Source organism: Sinocyclocheilus rhinocerous, unplaced genomic scaffold (assembly GCF_001515625.1).
Source record: "Sinocyclocheilus rhinocerous isolate Xijiao unplaced genomic scaffold, SAMN03320098_v1.1 scaffold271, whole genome shotgun sequence".
NCBI lineage: Eukaryota > Metazoa > Chordata > Actinopteri > Cypriniformes > Cyprinidae > Sinocyclocheilus > Sinocyclocheilus rhinocerous.
In genome coordinates, this window is record NW_015657574.1 from 2,142,127 (window position 1) to 2,165,519 (window position 23,393).

The following is a 23,393-nucleotide window of genomic DNA, read 5'->3' on the forward strand; positions in this document are numbered from 1 at the left end:
CACTGACATGTGTATGGGGGGGGGGAGTGGGATCAAAAATTAATGAAATGGACAGGTACAAGAAAAGAATAAAGCATGAAAAAAAATGAGTGAAAAAGAATGACAAGGCAGAATTAATGCTTCATACTAATTTTTCAAATCTGTGTGTACATGTTTTTCCAGGTTCGAATTTTGTAACTAGGAAGATCAGTCGCTCTGTGGCGAAGATCCATCTTGGGCAGTTGCAGTGCTTCAGTCTGGGCAATCTAGACTCCAAGAGAGACTGGGGCCATGCCAAAGATTATGTGGAGGTACTTAAACACACTCACACATTCAGTTCTGTTGAGGACGTACATATACACATACACTGTTTTCTTCTATGGTACATGGTGTACCAACCCATTGCAACGTTGTCTCTATGAACGCTACATTGAAATTTCAGCCCTGTATTTTGTTTTGAAATGTCAGGCCACTTTCAGAACTCTGAAACATCTACACCAAAGCTGGTTTAGAATCACTTTAATTTAAACTAATCAATTATTTTAACTTAATATTGATGATCAACATACTCTTTTAGCATTAGTTTGAATTAAAAATAAATATATATGTGTATATATATTTATGTATGTATATATATATATATATATATATATAAAATCTTTATTACATACATTTAATTATTGTTTTTATTCATTCATATTATAATTAGTAATGACTATATGTAAAATCTGATAAACCCTGAAAATCTCAATAAAATTATCCATGTTGTATGAAAACAGTGCACATGCTTTGTATTAGTTGCATTGCAACACAATTATTCAAAATATGAGGTAGTTTTTTGTTGTTGTTGTTGACTTGCCCTACTTTAAAAAGCATAGTTGCGTATGAGAATTCATTGCATCGGGGCTGCTGGATTGCATAATTTCTTTCTCGTTCTGTTTATTTTTTTGTTACTGTTGATGCAATGTGCATTCCTGTTTAATGGTGTGTATGCGTTCTTAGTTATTAGTTTTTGCAAGCATTGCTATTTGTGGTAATGATAGATACAAAGTGTACATCAATTCCGGTGTCTTCTGTTGATATTTTTTTAAGAAAGGGATCCAATGGTCACATGTTATTGCTCCATAAACATGTCAACGTGTCAGCCAGCTGGCTATGATGAAGATCCCAAAGTTCCTGATAAACTGAACTCCAGAATGAGAGCAACGGTGCATGAAATCATCAGCATCCTATTGACAAATTATTATTTCTCTCTAGTGCAGTAGCAGTTTGCAACTGCACTTCTGCTATTGCTGTCTGTTTATGCTGTTGTCATCTAAAATTAGTTTCACCTATAAAATCAAGTCCAAAAAGGATCCCAAAGCAACTTAATTGGTATTCGATTGTGAAAATAAATGTTTCTCAATCATATTATCATGATTTCTGAAGGATCATGTGACACTGAAGATTTGAAAATTCAGCTTTGCCATCATAGGAATAAATTACATTAAAAAAATATATTGAATTCAAAACCAGTTATTTTAAATTGTAATAATATTTCACAATATTGCAGTTTTACTTTTTTGGTGAGCCAAAGAGTCGTCTTTCAAAAACATTTTAAATTCAAGCTGTGAGAGTTTTGGAGACTATGATTTGCACAGCTGTCAAGGAATTTTGTATATATCTTACAAAATTTAAGTAATGATAAAAGCATGCCTACTGTTTAAATGAAATATAGAAACAAGTTTGTTCATCAGTTTGCCTGAGGATAAAATTCTATGTTCTCATTTACAACTATTACAAGAACTATTTATAACTATATATTCAGTTTGGTCTGCCATATGTAATATGTGTATTTTGACCTTGCACTTTCTTTTCAATTTGCTTGTAATTACCCTCTGAGTGCACAGCCGTGCTGTCGTGTTTATCCTGGATTAGAGAGACCTGTGTTCCTTTAGGTTTTTGCCAGAGTTGGAGCTTTAGCTTTGTGAGTGTGTGTGTGTGTGTGTGTGCATGCATGTGTGAGCTGCTCCAGGTTTCCTGTGGGAATGCTGGTATTCCAGGCGGCTGAATCATGCAGCCAGGTTTATGTGGCTCAGGACTGGGGCAGATTTCGGGAAATGGGACCAAAGCTGTGAGCGTGTGTATATTTGTGAGAGTTGTGCGTGTGTGTGGAGATGGAGTAGATCAGTGCGGTTCGCTACAGAAACAGTCCATGTATTCTACTCCATGTATTTTACCTCCAGGCAAAGTACAAAAATGTAAAAATCCTTTGTCTGATCCATAGGTTTACATTTTTCCAGACAGACAGTGTGTCAATCATCTTTTGTTCGCACTGTTGATTTCTGTCCTGCACCTCTTGAAGGCCTCAACTCCACGATTCCTCCACACGCTATTCCAGTCAAGTGCCATCAGTCACTATTACTGTTTTAACTTGTATAGCATTTTAACTCGTGTGTATGCAGTACTATTTAGCAATAATGCATTAAATCGATCAAAAGTTACAGTAAAGACATTTCAAATGTTTCCTGTTCTTTTGAACTTTCTGTTGAATCCTGAAAAAAATGTATTACTTTTTTTCACAAAAATATTTAGCAGCTCAACCGTTTTTATCAACAGCTAATTTACATTATAATAATATTTCAGAGTATTACTGTTTTTACTGTATTTTTGATCAAATAAATGCAGCCTTGCTGAGCATAAAAGACTTCTTTCAAAAACATTAATAACAGCTCAAACTTTTGAACGGTATTTTATGTGAGATCAAAGCCTTTTCTATGCATGTCTGTGCTTTTTTAGTTATAAGCGTACAGATACGACTCCATGTCGTCGAGGCACTGGCAGTGGGAGAACAACACTGTATGTTTGTGTAAACTCTTGAACCCGCGCACAGTTTTAATTGGTTCGCTGTTTGTATGACTTAATAAGCTGTTTGAAACTTGAAGCTTTACAGTTTTATGGAATTCAGACTTTCAGGCCTCCACTAAAAACATACATTAAATCAGGGCGCAAATGAAGTGAAGTTCAAAGATTCCTGTGAAAACACACAGGCTGAGCTGATGGGGTCTCTCAATGGGGTCTTAGAGGTTGCTGATGTTTTTGTTATGTTTTAGATGATTTCACCTCAGATCGCTTTGTTTCTCCAGCAACAAAATGATTTTGTCCTCGTTCTCACCTCACGCATCCATCCGCACCGCTGACCAATCGCTTACTTAAAGAGAGCTTGGAGATGAATCATGCTGGTCTTTATGAGAACCCGACGGCCAATCAAATCACTCATTAGCTCAGTGACCAACTATACCTGCAATGACCCATCACTGCGAGAGACTCTTATTTCATGGCCGTAATGCTTTGTGTGAAGACTGCATAGGATTTTCCAAAAAGATTGTTTTCAGAGGAGACTGGGAAACCAGCTGGAACTTTTCGACCAATAGGACTTTCTCATTTTGTAGCACACGCACAATCTTTGGGTTTTAATGTTATGGGGACTTTCCATAAAAATAATGATTTGTACAAACTGTAAATTCTGTCCCCTAAACCTATAAGGAAATCATTGTACATTTTTACATTTCCAAAAAAAAAAATATATATATATCATTTAGTGTGATTTCTAATCCGTTTTCCTCATTAGGACCAAAAAATGTGAACATTTGGTCCCCACAATTTTCCTGGGCCACACAAACACACACACACATACATACTTACTTGCAAATGTAATAATATTGCTACATTTCTATTTCAATAAATGCTGTTATTTTGAACTGCCTCTAAATTAAGGAACATTGAAAAATATGTATCAACTTCGGCATCACAGGAATACATTTTAATATATATTATAATATTTTTTATTATATTAAAGTCATTTTTATTTAAATAAATGCAGCCTTTTTTAGAATTAGACACATAATATATGTGTGTGTGTGTGTGTGTGTGTGTGTGTGTGTATACTCATGTGAGTCATAAAAAATTTAATTCAGGCATCATCTGTCTAAATCTTGATTGAATTGTTCAGTTTGCTTACTGACTGAATCAGTCTTAGCTATTCACTTGCTTGTTGACCGATTGAACTGTTATATATAATAGTTATAATGTCTGACTCAAAATAGACTGACAATCATTACTGTAGTTTGTTAAAAATGTTACTTATAAGATTAGAGTAATTAAAACTGTCCATTACTGACTATGAAAATGTGTAGTTAAAGAAACATATCAGCAACAGATGTACTGTAATAATGTTGGAAATTTGTATATTATAATTAGTAATACTTTGTTTTATATGTATTGTTATTATCATTATTATTTGTATTATTACCAGAAAAAAATATATAGTAATTATTAGTATAGTTTAATTTTAATAGTAAAACCAAAGTCCAGTAGCAAATGCTCTAATGTCTGTGAGTCGGGTATGTTTTGTGATAGGCGGTGGGTGTTGTAGGGGTTGGTAGGATTTGGTGCTCTTGAGGGGTATTTGGTATGAAGTGGCTGGTTTTGTGTGTGTGTGTGTTTTTTTGGGGTGGGGGCCTTAAACTCCAGTGGCCAGCATCCAGCAGAATAAATAAACACAGCTGCAAGCTGAGACCACCTTAATGTGTGTTTGTGTGTGTGTGTGCGCATGTGTGCGTGTGCACGGTCATTCCCTCATTTCATGTGGGAGAACTTGGACTGCAAGTTTTAAAACCTGCTAACACACAGATACACACACGTACACACACCCACAATATGTAAGGTGATCTAGGGAAAGGGCTGATTTTAAGGTTGATTTAGCAGAGCATTTAACACAGGGCATTCCTGAACTTGTGTAAAGCTCTCTGTGCAGAGACAAGGTCATACGTGTCTGTGAGCAACTATTAGACTCCTCGATGTGTGTGAGACAGTGGCTTTGTGATGATGAATGTGGGTTTATTCCACTGTAAGACATGCGCGTGTGTGTGTGTGTGTGTGTGTGTGGCAGCTGGCTGTCTGTGTGATTGACATGGCTGAGCACTTCCCCGCTGTGTTGAGGATGAAAGCAGATGCTCTCATTTCGTTCTCTCCCTTTTTTCTCCCCTCTCTTCACATGCCCTCTGTAACCAGAATCCTCAACTTTCAGCCTCTCACTGAGCTGAAGATAATGAGGGCGAGGGGAGATAAGAAAGGGAGGAAAAGAATTATTGAGTGGAGGAGAATCTTAGAAAGTGGATGAAAGAGATGAATTTTATCACATTGTTCTGTTATCATGCCTGTGTTTTGGCAGTGCAGTGCAGAAAATGAACATGCCAATACAGTCTCAGCGAGTTAAGAAGCTCTTCTCTCTTTGGCTTTCTGTTGCTCGTATGCATTCAGTCTATCAGGGTGTTTTTATCTTTTTAGTGGCTTTGTTCCAAAACCTAGTGAGCTAACTACAGAAGCAGCATTTTAAGGCAACTTAGGCATGTTCCCGACTCGAAGGCTGTTACAAAAGGTCGGCTTCTTAAACATGATTCGTCCTAAGACACTGATTTTTGTTCAAATTCTAAAGGTGGCATCACATTTAAGGGCAGGAAACAACAGGGATGGATATTATATCATGAGAACGAGGCCATGAAAAATGTTTAGTGTAATTGTTAGTAATTCAAAACTCTGATATATTATATTTTTTACTCGCACTTTTATCTGTATTAGACTTTAGTACTTTTTCCCCCCATAAATATTAATGTGAAAAACAATGATTCTTGACATTAGAATATTGTCATATTGCCAAGACATTGTCATTGACATCTTGACTGATTCTTGACATGAGAATATCAGCAAATTTTTTTTTAAAAGAATGCAATCTCAGAATGCATTGTGACAAGTTCAGTTCAAAAATTAATTAAATATTAAGGTAAGTTTTTTTTTATGTTTTTTTTTCTTTTATGTTCACCATGGCTGCATTTATTTGATCAATTAATTCCTGTGTTTGCAAAGCTGAATTTTCAGCAACCATTACTCCAGTCTTCAGTGTCACATGATCCTTCAGAAATCATTCTAATATGCTGATTTGCTGCTCAAGAAACATTTCTTATGCACAGTTAAAAACGGTTGTGCTTCTTAATATGTTTCTGGAAACCATAATGCATTATTTTTTAGGATTATTTGAATAGAAAATTTAACAGAACAACATTTATTTGAAATAAAAAAGCAATTATAAAAGCATTTTTTCTCACTTTTGATCAATTTAATGCATCTTTGCCAAATAAAAGTATTAATTTCTTCAAAAAAATAAAACAATTTCTTAATGACCCAAGACTTTTGAATTCTAGTGTATATGCAATAAAATTGTCAAATGTAAGTGAAATTTAAAATGCAATATTTGTTTTTGTTGTTTATCATTGTTTATCTATTTCATAATTAGTTTAGCAACATGCTAACGTCAAACTCTTAATTATAAGTCTAGTGTCCTGTGCAGAGTGCTATTTGTGTACTGCCCTTCTGCCCATGCAGAGCGTTCCAAATCGGTCATTTCTGAGGTTCCATTACAGTTAGAATGCTGCCTACGTAGGCGGTGGGCAGAGAGACAGCTCACTAGGTTTTGGAACAAAACTTGTGTCTCTCTTTCTACTTTTGCTCTCTTTCTACTTACTTTTGGAATTAATGGCTCCAGGGACGTATCCAGTCTAATGGTCTGCGGTCTGCTCATTCTCTGGAATAGATATGAAGACTCGCCACGTCCGTAATGCTGCTGTAATATCAGGCTCCCTCAGCTAACGTCTGTTTTCTCTTAGCGTGGAGTCACACCCACACGCTCTCCATCCCAGACCTGGCTGACCCCTCCGTCACCTCTCACCTTGTCTTTTCTCACTGAGTTACAGACCTCCTATGTCGCTCCATTTTCTGTCCGTTTCATTCTTCTCTTGTGTAGTCAGCAGCCAAAGTCTGTCATTACAGTGGAGACACTCACACACTTGCATATTTATTCACACTCCATCATTCAGTGGAGTCACATATTTCCCCTGACAGCTTCTATATTAAGCGCCCGAGTTTTTGTCTTTTGCAACATCGAGACCAAATAAGTAAATCTAACCCTCTGTTGACTCGCCACAGAAAGTAACGAGGGGTGTGCGTGTGTGTGTTGGGCCATTCATGCCATTCATGACTGTGTACCATGGTTTGCAACAGCCCACATTTTCCCACTTTCCTCAATGTTAGCACACCAGTTTTCCACACGGCCGGGTATAACCGTAACACAACATTACCGCAACGTTAATCCTCACAAAAAAGCTGTGTTAAACTTTCTGTGTGTTTGCTTTGTGTTCGCTGTTTAAACAAAGTTATACAGTTTTTGCTCTAACGGCAGATTGTAATAATACACACTGCTGTGACTACAGTTAAAGGGCTGTTTTAACCAAAAACTAAATTCTGTCGTTGTTTTCAAACCCTTGTTCTTCTGTGGAGCAGAAAAGAAGACATTTTGTCTTTTGTCTATACAATGAAAGTTAGTGGGTACTAATGCTGTTGTTTTGGACCCCATTGGCTTTCATTGAATGGAAAGAAACACAAAGTCATAGATGTTTGGCATGACATCTCTTAAGTCTGTACATGAGTTTTAAAATAATTTCTTCATATTTGTGAAGTCTGTATTCTTGGGGTTTTGGTTAGCGCCGATGACAGTCATGTTCATACTGTGTTCCCGTATCATTGTCAAGGGAATTATACATTTAAATGACAAAAAAGTGACTTGAAACAAATCGAGTTTAAATAAATCGAGTCCCACAGCAGTGCAGGTGTGAGTGTGTGTTTGTGTGTGTGAGACTCGAGACTCAAGACAGACCTTGTTTGTCCATTAGAGCGTGAGAGGAAGCACCGTTTGAAGTGATGCAAAGTTCTGGTGTGTAAATGTGTGTGTGTGTGTTTGTGAGTTGCATTTACTTACTGGAAATGAAAATATCCCACATCTGTCATGTTATTCCACTCATAAATAATTCATATTTGCTTTCTGTCTCTCTCTCTCTTTCTGACTCTCTTTTTTTTTGCTTCTGTCTTCGGTTTTGTCCTGTAAAGCTGACAGATGTTTCTGTATCTGTCACATCTGTTTTATGATTTATTTATCCAGAGTCACACGTGCGCACACTTTTTTTATATCTGTCATGAATTATTAATAAGCAGGAAAGACCATTTATGCTGTACATTATTGGGTGGAAAATTATTAGTGCGCACAGGCACTTTTCTTTTGTAATGTTGGGGTTTGCCAGTAAAAACAACGGTTGTTAGTTTGTATGTGTGTCCATGTGACATATGCTGCCCTAAGTCACTCTTGCTGAGTTTTGCTTTAAAAAGACTGGGGAAGAAGTGACACAGAAGAGAGATCCTGTGTGTGTCTGTGGTCAAGAGAAAGAGACCGTTTGCCAAATGGCATCTGTATGCAGAGAACAGTGTACCACTGTAACACATCATTTCGGAAACACTTAAGGAACATAGTGTGTGTGTATACTGCGTATATGTAGTGTATACTACATACTACTTTTTAAAAATAGTATATGAAATTAGTTCATAAAGTAGTATTTATTAATACTACTTTCTTTATAAACAATGAGTAATATAGTCTACCATTCAAAAGTTTTGTCAGTAAGTTTAAAAAAATAAATAATAATAATATAATAAAATAATATTTTAAGTTTGCAAGGATGCATTAAATTGTTCAAAAGTTACAGTAAAGACATATAATGTTGCAAATGTTTTCTCTTTCAAATAAATCCTGTTCTTTTGAACTTTCTAATTAGTATGTTGAAGTATCTTGTATTAGTATCTTGATTAGTATCCATAGTATCATGATTAGTATCAAAGTTTCTTGAAAAAAATGCATCACGGTTTCCTCAAAAATAATTAAGCAGCACAACTGCTTTCAAAATTGAAAATAGCACCAAATCAACATATTAGAATGATTTCTGTAGGATCATGTGACACTGAAGACTGTAATAGCTGCTAAATATTCAGCTGTCATCAAATCAGTAAATTACATTTGAACATATATGAAAATAGTAAAGTTATTTTAAATTGTAAAAATATTTCAGAATATTACTTATTATTACTGTTTTTTTATTAATCAAATTAAATGCAGAATTAGCAGTATATATAATATATAATATATTATATTATATTATATTACATTACATTACAAAAAAATACCAAAACAAACATGTATGTTACTCAGAGCTGTGTGCATGTGTGTAATTTCTATAATCTGGTGAACAAATTTAGTATGTAATAAATCCTGTAGTAGCTCCTGCCGATCAGCCCACACTCACCGAAACAGGAGAGCTCAGCTTTCTCCTTTGAGAGTGTGTATGTGCTGTCCACATTTACACAGTCTGCTGTTGGGTCATCAGTCAGCTGTGGTAATCTTTGTGATGACAGGCGCTGGCTTTAGCAAAGAATAGACTTTCCATAGCAATACGTGACCACGTTAGCTATTTATCCAAAAATCTGATGGTGTGACGGACACAGGCGGTCATCAAACTATAGTGTCATGTAGGAGGAGGGAGATTTGTGGAGCCTCGGCATGCTGTGTGTGTATTTGCGTTTGTGTGTGTGTGTGTAAACGTGTTTGTGCGCAAATGTGTTTAGACATGTGGGTAATATCATTGCTCTGCTGTATGTCTGTCAGTGTGCCCGCCTCGAGAATTCAAAAGCATCCCTTCGGTAATCACAGGCTAATGTAACTGGTCATCCTTTGAGTGCCCGTGTGTATATGTAAGGAGGTGATAAGTGACTTAATGAGTTTTCTTACCTTCTCACCCGCTGTATCTAATGGAGCATCTCACACACTTAACTGACATGTTTTAAATGATGCTTTCAGGACCCCGTCATCTTTCGTCACCTTTGTGTGTGCGTATAGATTGTTAGGAGTTTGTTGCACGTCTGGGTTCAATAGTCCTCGTGAAGTTGCTTGGGAAGTGAACACGATAGCCTTACTATATGTGCATGCACACAAACACACATTCACACACGTACGTTCCTTATCCAACCCGATCTGACCTGGCCGATCCAGTCACCTCCTCATCTGGTTCTGCTTTGCCCCTCCCTTAGGGCCAGGAAATAGTTGAAGAGCCATGTGTTTCCCTGAGGCCACATTTCACAGGTGCACCACTGTTTGTCTCTTGCCGTTTACATTTGTCTTAAATAATAGAAATAACAAATATGGCCCTACCCGGAGAAACAGGACCCACTCTGAGCTTCATGCAGACCCCTGAACCTCCGCATTCAATCATGCATGCACACACACTTCTGCACATCTGTCTGTCTGTCCATCTATATATTTGTTTAGCTTTCTCTCTGTCCTTTGATCTATCTGTCTGTCTGTCTGTCTGTATGTATGTGTATCTCTCTATTCATTTGTCTGCCTAGCTGTTTCTGTTCTCTCTATCAATTTGTCCATGTAGTTCTATCTGTTTGTCCATCTATCTGTCTCATCTCTCTATTCACATACGTATGTCTAGACGTTTGTCTGTTTGTCTCTCAATCTTTTTTTTTCATGTAATTCTGTATATCTATCTATCGATCTATAGAGCGTAGATTACTTACAAATTGTAGTCCTTTACAGATTACATAATGAAAAATGTAGTTAATGTAATCCAGGTTACTTATTTTAGGTAATGTATTCTGACTACTTTTTAGATTACTTTTTTTTAACTTACCATTACATGTACCATGTTGATATAAAAAAAGCAAAGAGAAAGAAAATATATTCCATTTTTTGACATCAACATCATAAAATAAAAAGTGTTTCCAAAACCGGGCTTAATGTAGGAACTGAGAGTTGATAAAAAGCTAATAATTATAAAAATGTGAAATAAATGATTTAAACACTTGAGCACTAAAAACGTGTTTACCTGCATGTCAATATGACCATTCAGTGACATCGAACTGTAAACATGTGAATGTGTTCTTATTGAAATATTTACTTCCTCAGAGATAGTAACTTGCACACTTATTTGTTTCATACATGGTCTAATTGCATAAGGGGTGTTTTCCCCCTAAATTCAGAAGCTTGGTTTGTAAATTTATTTACACAACATTTGTGAACATAGTTAACGCTAAATGGTATGACGCACAGCAGGATTTTTAGAGAGGAAAATGTAAAAGAAGAATTAGGCAGAATCAATAAATTTTGAATAATTCACTGCCATTGTGTGAATATGTAATCATGTTAATCCATAAAAACGTAACTGTAATCTGATTATGAGTATTATAAAATGTATTATACTGTAATTACAAGTACTTGGATTTTTGGAATCTGATGACGTAATCCAGATTACATGTAATCAATCACCCTGCTCTGTCTATTTGTTTTTTTTTTTGTCTTTTTTTGTCTTTGTATAATTTTATAACATTTTTGTCTTTTTTTTATTTACCAGTGCACATGTGCGCACACACACACACACACACACACACACACACAGACACTGAATGAAAAGCAGTTCATCCACACACACACTGGCCATGATACACAGTAGTTTGAAGGGTCTGGTTGAGCCAGTGAAACTAGAGCACTATTTCATGTCACATTTAAACATCTTAATGACACTGCAGTCTGCCATGCACCCCCCGCATTAATCATCTCTGCACTCTTACGTTACACACACACACACTCATGCAGTATCCATATGTGCGCGCTGATGCATTTGATTGGATAATAGGCTTGGAGGGACTGTTTAATGGTCAAAGTTTCTGCTTTAGGGTTTAGGGGTGAAAGGTCAAACACTGCTCTGCCCATTAAACCTGACCGGTGGGTGTGGGGACGTGGGTGTGCACTTCAGTGGGTGGCAGGATCCTCGATTACTTGTAAATTCACCTACAGAGCAGGTTAAAGAACCCCTATTTTATTACACAATTAAACATTTTCATAGTTTGGAGCTTTACAGTCAGCCACACTCTGTATTTCTCTCTCATAATCCTTGCCATATTGATTTAACATCATATCATATTATATTTGAACTGCCAAAAATTACGTTAATGCGATATGAATACTCTCATACACATACATAATCTGGACATTATCAGATATGACATGAGGGAAATAGAATGTTGTTTTTCTGTAGGTTTGTTGGGATGTTGAATAATATGTCCCTCTTCTGGAGGAAGATAAAGTAGTTATTGAATCACAGTTTGACAGGAGTGTTGTCACGCCAATACACTTCATTATTGTGTAGAAGTGTGTGTGATAGAGAGAGGGAGCGAGGGAGTGAGAGAATGCTAACATTTGTGTAAATGGCCTGAATGGTCCCTCTGTTTAAATCTCAGGAAATCAGTAGAGACTGGCTGCTTGACTGAGTGAGTGCTTCCTGTCTCTACAGGAAGTGCTGGCTTTTAGAAGGAGGAGAGGTAATTTAGAACAAGAGTGTAAGTGTTTGTGTGAATGTGTTATCTAGATATCTTCGTGAGTGTGTGTGTATATATATGAGCTATGGGGGAGTGGGGTAAGCTAAGCCACATTTCACTTAAGCTGTTCTCTAGGCAAGAAGAAGGAAGAGGCAAAACTTGCATAGCTAATTATAGTTCAGGATGTCTGCTTTCAACTGAAATTTGAAGAAAGCTTATAACATAGGGCCATATAATATATAATTTCTCTAAAGTCGAGTCACACAACCTGTCCCTTGTGAGGGGTAAGCAGTGTCGTGTCATGGGATAAATATGAAGATAAAGCCAATTTAATTTTAAAAAATCATAATCTCCTTTCCAAAATTTTGCTTGCAGTTAATTCATATTTTTATAAACCAACCAGGTAGAAGTTTTCATATTTAGAATTTCAATGTAGTGAAACTTTTTTTTTATCAGTTTGTAATAATGTTTTTTTATTAGTAATAGTATTTTTAATAGTATTTTCTGCATTTGGAGTCGAAGCTCAGTATAAATATTACTTGAGCCACTGCCATCTGACACACTTTACCCCACAAAAACAGTTTATTATTGGGGGGGGGTTATTATTTTGTGGCTTATCTTTAAATGATTTATACATTTTCAACATGCATGATATATATTTTTAGACCTGATTACATTTGCATTGACAGAAAATTATTTTTACTTGCCATGTAGAATATTTACTTTGCAAATGCAGTTTTATTAATCACAGGCAGCTGTATATGATGGCCACTTTTTAAATATGTAATCACATGACACAAAATATACACAATTTACCAGATTAAGTGGGTGATAGCCTTTGACACATCTTACCCCACTCTCCCCTACATATCCATTTTTGTCTTGTGATCTTTTTCCAGAAAATTAGCAGATATTTTATTTATTTAATTGCCAACATTATTTGCAAATATACACTTTGGGCTTTTTTTTATTGCATAAAATCAATATCTTTTGTGGATTTATTGCATGTTTGTTATCATTAGTTTCTCCAAACCTGATCACACAAACCATGTGGGGTGTGCAGGAAGCTTGAGCGCACTCTATACACACACACACACACACACACACACACACACAGCTAGGTCTGGTTATAATCTTTACAGTAGCTGACTCTCACTCTATGTTAGTAGAATTGTGTTGTACTGCTGCCGTAGCTCAGAATTTATGCAGTACAGGTGTTGAAGAATCACACACACCATCACGCTCGTGATCTATAGCCTCTACTATGCATACAGTCTGGTATTTCTCCTCCTACCCTCCACACACACACACACACACACATGTCTGACTACTGACCCACACACCTCCCTACAGGTTGAACATATCACAGTCTGTCTTGCTGAAATTGTAACATATGATTCTGATTTCAGGGCCTTCAAATCCAATATGAAAAAAAATTTATTTCATTATAACTTCATATATTTCTAACTGAAGTCTGTGCGTTTTTGTGCGCACATGTATGTCGCTGTACGTTCATGAGGTTGGATATTTCATTGAATGTGTTTGTCTCACTAGGTGAATAGAGAGTGGTGGGTCTGTCTGTGTGTGTTTGTGTTGGTAGATATGGTATTTCCTTTGCAGGAATGTGAGTTTAAATGGCTCCGCAATGTCAGAACATTTCGGCAACAGACTTTCAGCGCTGTAACCAAACTTCCTCTGTTTAGGAATTCTAATGGTTATTTGGCATTAACAACTATTTTCAAAAAAAAATCTTAAATCAGAGTTTCAAACCAAAGCTGGAAGGTTCATGTAGTTTGTACTTTTTTGGCAGCCTTTTTAAACAAACATGTCTTGTTGTATTACCGGGTGACTTTAGAAATGTTTTCAATGAAAGCGAAGATAAAATCATTTCTTTTATGTTGCGATCTAAAAAAAATGAATATTGAATTTTATTAGGCATACATGAGCTTCTGAGATACACATCCACATATGCACACACAGGGAATATAGAATAACTGAATCCCAGCTTTCCATGACCAACAGCGATATAAAAGTGGAGGGTCAAATTTTACCCAGCATTCCTGACACACAAGCTCATAGTTCACATACATTCACATTATCACAAATGGGTATTCATTAAGGATACACAATATATATCGGTATCCAATATCAATAGTTATTACCTATTATCACAATTGTATTACCATTATCATCTTCATACCCATTCAAGCATATGCTTTTTTCCCCAAACAATAAAAGATCCATATTTTCCATATTTTCTTAAAATTATAAGGTTTTAATTCCTGATTTTATTTTGAAGCGCAATTTTATGGGATCTGAATGGCAAAATAAATACTAGACATTCTTTTTGTTTTTGACCTTAATATAAAAACAAATAATCAGTTGTATCTGAAAATTTCTATATCAGTGCAACTCTTTTTGTCATTTTTCTAGTTTATTCTCATCACTCACACACACACATTTTGAGGAATAACCTTGAGGTGCTTTGTAAAGCGGTGTGTTTGACACTGATGATTATCTGTGGTAATGGTTAACAGCCGATTCTCTTTGATAATGTCCATTTTGTTTAAATGGTCAGATGCCATCAAACCCACACACACATGCTTGTTTCATTAATGTCTGTCATAATTTTTGAAAAGACTTTTTAAAAATGCTGAATCTGACAAAATTATGCATTAGAGTGAAATATGTTCCTTGTGGTCCACAAACACACGCGCATTAAGCCGCTACGTTCACATAAACACACCACGAATTTCCCTGATGACTCACTTTCACTCTTAAACACTTTTTAATACACACATGACGATCTCAGAGGTGGTCCGAGCGACCCTGGGAATTGTCAGCATATTTTACGAAAACACCTCCAGAGAAGAGCTCTTTCTTACGGTTTGTTTTGTTTCTTTTTAGTTCTCCGATTTCATTGGAGTCTGCAGGAGTCCAGAGGAGCAGCCATACTTGTGCGCGCACAACTTATTTTAGTTGTGCCGTTCTTTTCCCAGGCTAATAAGGTTTTAATTAGGTTTTAAGCTGTATATTTGAAATAGACTGACAAGAGGTTAACCCATCCCAGATCAGGTGTCTAACTCCACCCATCTTCCTCAAATGAAATCAGATCTAGAACAGAACCGCTGCAGATTGAAGCCGAATTAAACAAACAGGTATCCGAGGTTCAGGCAGTGCTGATCTTTAACAGTTATCAAAACAGCACATTCTGTACATACCTCCACCGCTGCCAGCACCTCGGGCCAAGCGCAAAACACTGACGAGGCTTTTGTCCTCTCTTCCTTATTCTTCAGACCAAGAATTTGACAGTTTATTGGTTGGTGACGTGTTTTGGCCTCTTTTATGAGTCTGTTTCAAACATGCGGCAGGAACTGGCTTCTTCTCTACCTGCATAAACACCTGAAACCAACACCTTTCATTCTCTCCTCTTATTTCCTTTAGAGGGCTTCCTTTGTGTTGTGAATATCGCCGCTAATCTGTAGATTAGAGGTTCGGTCTTGTGGATGTGTGCCAATGTTTGTTTAAGCCTGATTGTTGGTAAAGTGAGATGATTGTACTGTCTGTACGTGTATGTTTAGATGAACGGTTTAATTGTGCCTTTTAAAAAGATTACAGAGTTTAATGGCCACACACTCACCACCTTGCATTCATTTAGCCTGATATAGACACATGCCAGCTTGCAAATTTACTGATTCATTACACAAACTTCCACATCATAATAATCATCAGATCGGTTGGATCTAGCTTCACTGATAGCACTAGATAGGAGGAAGTTTTATCTTGTAAGGCAAAAATTACAGAAATTTAAGGAAAATGTACACATAGGGGAAGCATTACAATCTTTCCTTACTGTATTGTTGTTTACTTTTTTCCTTCAGTGGATATAATAACTCTTAACTATGTGTGTGTGTGTGTGTATGTGTGTATATATATATATATATATATATATATATGTATATGCTTTATAGGAAAAATACAACATTCTGACTAGATGTGACAATTAAATTGTCTTGAAATTTGATGTCCATTTTTTTTATTAAAATTTTGCACAGTATGCTAAAATTTTCTTTGATAAGATGTGTCTCTAAATTCCCATTTAAAACAATTTAAAGAAATCTTTCTCATTAATTGACTTGTTTCTTAGTGGACAACTAGTTGACCATCCTGACCTATCTGTAATTCTGACTTTATTTTTGCTCTTTCCTTCCTTGTTTTGAGATATTTTCTTGGTTCATATCAGATTTCAAATCTTTTGCTTCACTGCTTTTTTAATCCGCATTTACAGAGACCTCTATCCTGCGGGACTGATTTTTCTGCACCTCTGACCAAGTGAAGGCAGATCCTTCTGTCTGTCTTTGTGACGGTGCTAAGACAGGCAAGAAAAGAAGTGATACACATACACACACCTCTCTTTGTTCATTGTACTCCAGGCAGTAAAACCTCACCTGGGGAAAGCATCAGCAGTAAGATTCGCCAACACGACATGCCTCCACAAATACAACTGTCATCACGCTGTCTCACACACATTCTCACACACAGAGTGCTCATTGGGCAGAAGTCTTGGCCACATAAATGTTCATTCTATCTGTCTCGCACACACACACAAATACAATTAAAAGAGTCCTAATGTGTGAGAAAATTCCCAACAGTGTTACAGCTTGACCTTTCACTTTTATATGACCACACAAAATGAAGCCACCTGTGAAACAGACAGGAGAGGACGTGTGTGTGTGTATGACATGATCTGTGTTTATTGCGAACATTTATAGAAGGCAATGTTGAACTCTTCTGTTTTCCCGCTTGCAGAGTTTCTGTGGTCACAGAAGTTGTGTGCACTGCTAATGGATGTGTATGGGAGTGTGTGTCCCCGCTCACACACCTGTTCCTCATTTTCCAATTTGTAACCAATCTGCTCTCAATGAGGGGCTAAACGGCCCTGATAACCATCTTGACTGCTCTCTCTTTCTCTTTCTCTCTCACACAAACACACACACGCACACACACAAGTTTCACTGTCTGGATGCATATGAGTTCCAGTCAATAAACTGCATCTGTAACCGTTTTTTTTTATCTTCCATCAGATTAAATTATAGTTTCTTCCTGTCTCTACTGGTCAGTCATTTTCATGATCGATATGACGATCTAAGTCTGGCCCTTCAGCCTCAAAAAAAAAAGCGTCCCACTCAAACCTACTATAGGACAGTGATTCCCAGCATGCATCTCGGGACATACTTAAGCAGGTTATTCATAAAATAATTCACAATTTTTACGTTTATAAAAATAATTAGCAAAAAAAATTATAAAAATATTTTTAATATAAAAAGAAAATTTTTTTTTTTAAAGTATATTACTAATTGTTAATTATTATTAATAAGAATAATTATGATTACTATTTAATGTTTTATATAAAATAAAATAATGTTAACAATGAAAATAATCATAATTAATAATCAACAAATTTATGCAGGTATTTGCAATGATCAAATATAAAATAATTGAAAAAAATGTTTATTATAAAATGATTTTAACAATGAAAAATTTTTAAATATAATATTAGTTATTAATTATTGCCTATGTTTTATATAAAATAAAAATACTGTTAATATGATTACAAATATATTTTAAATCTAATAATTAATATTAAGTTAAAGTTAAAGGAACACATTTCTAGTATCAATAAAAAGTACTTAAGCCTTGCTAGTCATCCATGTATTTTTATCCAAATTTTGGGATGGAAACACTGCTTTATTTTATTTTATTTTATTATTCCAATTTTGTGTTATTTAAATTCATGAAAATTTGGATGGAAGGGGGGACAAATTACGTTTTTTGGGCGAAATGTCGCTTTAGGAGATGATATGGTTCTGATATGGACCATCGAACACATCCAGTCATGCATCAGCTCAGATGGTCTGACTGGAACTATGCCATGTTTTTGACGTGTGTAATGGTGAACTCTGTGTATCAGTGTTGTGCATTTGTATTGGCCGGCACAAGTGACGTGAGCTGTGTGGAAAAATCCATTTAAAATAGCATTAATGAAGTAACCAGGTGATCCGCGGTCAAAAACACACTCTCATCGTCTCTCTCACTCAGTCATTTAGTGGTCAGTGCTAACTCTCTCTCTTTGTCTGCTCTTTCACACTCTCACCCTCTTTCTCGTTCAGTGTGTGTGTGAGCAAGTGTCACCATATGACAGCCTGTCTCTGCCTAATTCAAACCACCTGCCTTAAACAGAGTACTTCTGTGCTCCATACAAAAAAAGACTGTGTCTGTGTGTGTTGTGGTGGGTAGAGGGGAGTATTTAAACTTTCAGCAGCTCCAAAAATAAAAATAGGCTTTTAAAAACAGGCAAACCCTTCTAAACCAATGACTCCTGGAGCTATAGAGTCAGTTCCAGGCTATGTATGTGTGTGTGTATCCTTCCCGGTGGATAGTTATGAATAGTTGTATTATTACAGGGCAAGATCTACCTGAAAGACTGGTACAGTTCTTATGTGAGGAATTCTTCACATGGCATAAAGCGAGCTGGAGTGTGTGGGCAATTTTCTTTGTGTTGCAATCGTAAATGCATGTTTGGTTGAATTGGATTCAGTGTTGCAGAGAAAACTGCAGGTTTGTTTATTGCAGAGTAACAAACTTAAATCTAATGTAAATAGCCAAAAGGTTACGTCTTATATAAGAGGAATTTTTTTGTTTGTTTGTTTTTTGTTTTCCTTTGAATAATAATATAACAAGTTAATAAAACAAGTCAACTTTTTATTAAATGTTTTGTTTAATGTTTTTACTTTGGTTTTTACTTTACAATTAAAGTAAATTAAACTTTTTTGTAATACTTTTTTCTTTACTTGCTTTTAACTTTAGTTTTACATTTTTTTGTTGTTGTCCCAATTATGACTATATTAAGAGTATGCATATATTTTTATAGGCTAAATTGGTTACTCATGATCTTAAAATTATTTGATCTAAAAGCTTAGTTTTCATTCAAATTTTGCGTATGTATGAATTTCTTTACAAAACAGCACATTCTTTAAATGCATGACATCTAGACTGGATGGCTACTTTGAAGAAGATTAAAATTATAATTGGTTTTACTACATAATTCTCATACCTCAATTAGTGCTGTATCATAGTTTTGACAATTTTCCTTTTTTTTTTTTTTACTGTGGTGAAAACAGTAATAATGAAGAATGTGTAGGAGTGTTCAGAATATTGACTGGTAGTGTAATTACGTAAATGTTCATAACATTTCCCCTTGGAAAATTAGCCACCCAGGTTATGTAAATTTGTTTGAAATTTGTGATTGGATGCATATGGTCATATGACCAGTGATTGCATATGACGTCATTTATAATTCCAAAACTTAAGATGATTTGAATATTTCAAGATACTTCATTCAAAAGTGCCTGTGGGGAAATACACACGCCCAGATGCATAAAAACAAAAGAGCCATTGAGGCCGAGAAGAGGATGTCATCACAGTTAATCCTTTTTCTCTTTCACCTTCTTTTAAACTCACCTCTCTCTCATCCAAGTTTATGTTTGCCTGCATGGATGGATGGCAGGAGGAACACTGACACAGATTCAAAACAAACTGGCATACATGTAATTTTTGGAAAGCTCAGAGACGCCTTGATTCACCAGAGAAGGAAACTTCCCTTGAACCTCACATTTTGCTCTACCTCTGTGACCCTTTCACCAAGCTTTAAAGTGATCATTTAAACAGATGTATGCGTGTGTTTACCGATCCATGCACAGGTCCTGGATCAGATGGTCATTTTTGTGTTTGGCCAGTGTTGAAGGGAAGTGACCTAAGCCCTGGCGCTGGACTGAACAAGCCTGTATAACCTTCTTTCTTCTGTCAAACACAAAAAATACATTTTTCCCACATATAATAAAGGTCAGATGGGTCCAGTGTTGCTTTGGACCTCATAGACTTTCAGAATATAGGCAAAACAGTTTAAACATTCTTCAAAATATCTTGTTTTATGTTTCACAGGTTTGAAATGACATGAGGGTGGTAAAAAATATGACAAGTTTCATTTTGGGTGAACTGTCCCTTTAAGAATGTAAAAAAATTTTTTTTAAATAAGTTACTTTTTCTAGTCAGATCAAATCACATTTATTTATAAAGCAATTAATATTATTGACCTAATTTATTAAGATCAAGCAGATCAATTTTTGTTTCAATTATAGTATAAGTAAACACTGAAAATATTTAAATTGTGTAAATTGTTCCTTTAAAATGGGATTTAAAATCATCAGTAGAAGGAGAGGATCTAATATGGGGCGGCAAGTTATGAGGCGTGGGCCGCAACAGAGAGGCACGATCATCTTGGAACCGGCAAAAACAAGTTATTTGAAGACCTTAGAGGCCTAGGAGTATGATATTGTGGGACAAAAGCACATACGAGTTACCGAACCATGTACACAAATGATGAAAGCATCTTCTTTCTTTTTCTTTTTTATACACAAAGTTTGCACATTTGCGGCTGAAACGGCCAGAGAGCCTCAGAGCGTCCAGACCCCTCCTATAACGCCAGAAGAGAGTGTGTGTGAACCGGAAGGAAGGGGAAGGGAGTTGTGCTGCAGGCCTCTCAGCTGTCTCTCACAGCGCTAATGATCCTTGGAGAGAGGCGTGAGGGAGGAATGGAGAGAAAAGGACGGAAAGCAAGGGATGTTAAGACCGATACAGTATGAGCCGGGTTTCAGTTCAGAATATTTTTCCTGTTGGATACATTTACAGTGGTGTTAAACCACCTCACATTTCACAAAATTCCATGCTGACAAATCCAGAAAGTTATATGGCTTTCGGGAGTGAATCAGTTAAAGTGCTTCACTTTTCCATCAGTGTGAGAAAGAGAGAAACAAACGAGTGAAAAATCCAAGAATGCTGTTTGCGGTGACTAAAATAAGAACAGAGAATGGTGCAGACCATTTCCTCCCTTCACTTGACCTTTATGTCTGTCCCTCTTGTTTTCTCTTCAGTCTTTCTCTCTCACACATAGACACACTGTTACCTCTGTTACATGTAGGTTTCATCATTTAGAAGCTGTATTGGTGAAGATAGAAAGCTTTGTCTTGACCTTTGACCTTACTTGGTGTCATCATGGTCATTATTACATATTTTATGTGTGTATACTCCGGAATTAGCACTCACAGCACCAACTGACAGTAAAATCTTTGTATCACTTGCCAATAAGCTGGTACTTTTATTAGGAATTGCAACATTTTTATTAGGAATTGCAACATTATATGGTTTATGTCAAACTGTAAGAAGCTTGGTGTCAGTGACACGCGTCTTCTAAAGAAAACATCTGCCGCGACTAACAGCTTGTACCTCAGGGGAAAATGTACTGTCAGACATTCATCTTCTCCAGAACTCTGTGACAACACATACGCGAATATTCCTCAACAAAATATGAGGAACAGCATTGCAGTTTGTTGTTTTCATGTTTTTGTGACACATACCAAAAGCTGTGAATGACACAGTGACTTGAGCTATTTGTCACAAGTATGTTTAATAACTCAATTGTCATTGGGACAAAATATATATTCTTAATTAAAAAAAAAAAAATAGCAAAGACAGAAGAAAAAATTCTGCTTGCACAGACTTCAATATTTAATAAAACCGCAACATTTATACATTAGGCATTTTTACTTGCCTGCAACCATTCAGGTGTGTCAGGGGTGTTTATGTATTGCACTTAATAAAATAATGCGAAATAACAGTTTATTGGTCAGTGAAAAATGCATATTTATGGCTAATAAATGTTCTCACTTATGCCAAAAAAATTATTTTGGATCTCTGCATGTGTGTGTTGAGGGAATTTCTACATTTCAGACTAGACTAAATCAAATAGAGCAGCTCTGAACACGATCTTTATCCTTCACAGTGGGTGTTTAGTGGTTTGTGATGTAGAACAGTCATTTTTAATTAACCTACAGATGTTTAAAATACAGTTTGATTGCTTAGACTTTGTGCTGTGCTAAAATCCAAAGCTGTATCCATCAAAATGCTGTGTGAGTTCCCTCAGTGTTTCATTTTATGGTTTTCTCTTTCTGTCTGTCTGTCTGTTATCTCGTTTGAGAGTTTTTTTTAAGTGAGTGCAGCAGGAGTGAAATATGAATGAGTTGGGCGGCCAAGTGCGGCGCTCCCACTGCAGCGTATAAAACGTGCTGATGGGGTCTTTATCCCTCCATCAAGCTGAGGGGAAGAAAAGAGCACAGTCCTGTCAAGGGAACGGGGCGATTCTCCGGCCAACTGGCTTAAAGCTAAAGCCCTGGAGTCCGAAAATGTGTATGAGAGATAGAAAGAGGGAGCTAAAGCCAGAGAAAAAAGACTATCACCCATTGACCTCTTGGCAAGCATTCTTGATTTAAGTATCTCACCATTTATTTCTCCAAAAGCACTCTCTCTTTCATCTAGATCACTATGTAGATGTAGTCTGTGCTTTTGTGTCGTCGTGTAGTGGTTGTATGGACTTGGGAACTCTGTGCTTTATTCCCACAATTGGCATCCCATGAGGCCTAGTGTTGACGTCAGGATGGGGACGGCCATGTGTGTTTGTGTGTTGGGGTGTGTGTAAGATCGTAACCACATAAAAGCATATCCTACTGGCAGCAGATGTGTCTGCGTTGAATCTGTGTCGTGTGTATGCGGGGGAGTCTTGATACTTGATCACAAATGTGAACCTGAGAAAATAAAGCTGTTTTGATACTGTTATATGAAGTCATATGATATCATCAATCACATATGCGTCATCTGAAATGGAACGTACTTCATAATAATGATATTGATCTTGTTGTTTCTGTTTGTTTTAGGCGATGTGGCTGATGTTGCAGCAGGAGGAGCCTATCGATTTTGTCATTGCGACGGGGGAAGTGCACAGCGTACGGGAGTTCGTTGAGAAGGCCTTCAAACACGTGGGCAAAACCATTGTGTGAGAGCACACGCGCACACACACACATCTACTCAGATTAAGCCCATTTGGTTAATCTGGCACATCTGGCGTTGATTCGCCGACAGGCTGTACAAGACCACAAAACAACATGCAAACACACCATAAATATTGTAAATATGTAACGCATATGCTGACAGCTGAATTGAAAAACAAA

At 36.4% G+C, this 23,393-nt stretch overlaps 1 protein-coding gene across 3 annotated transcripts in view; it reads left to right on the top strand.

Moving 5' to 3' along the window:
* The window catches only part of LOC107721371 (GDP-mannose 4,6 dehydratase), a 70,604-nt gene that overhangs the window by 35,926 nt on the left and 11,285 nt on the right, over positions 1-23,393 (top strand). For all 3 annotated transcript variants that reach the window (XM_016529354.1, XM_016529355.1, XM_016529356.1), the window contains 2 exons: positions 163-290; positions 23,100-23,218. In XM_016529354.1, coding sequence (XP_016384840.1) covers positions 163-290; positions 23,100-23,218 — 247 coding nt within the window. The remainder of the gene's footprint in view (positions 1-162; positions 291-23,099; positions 23,219-23,393) is intronic.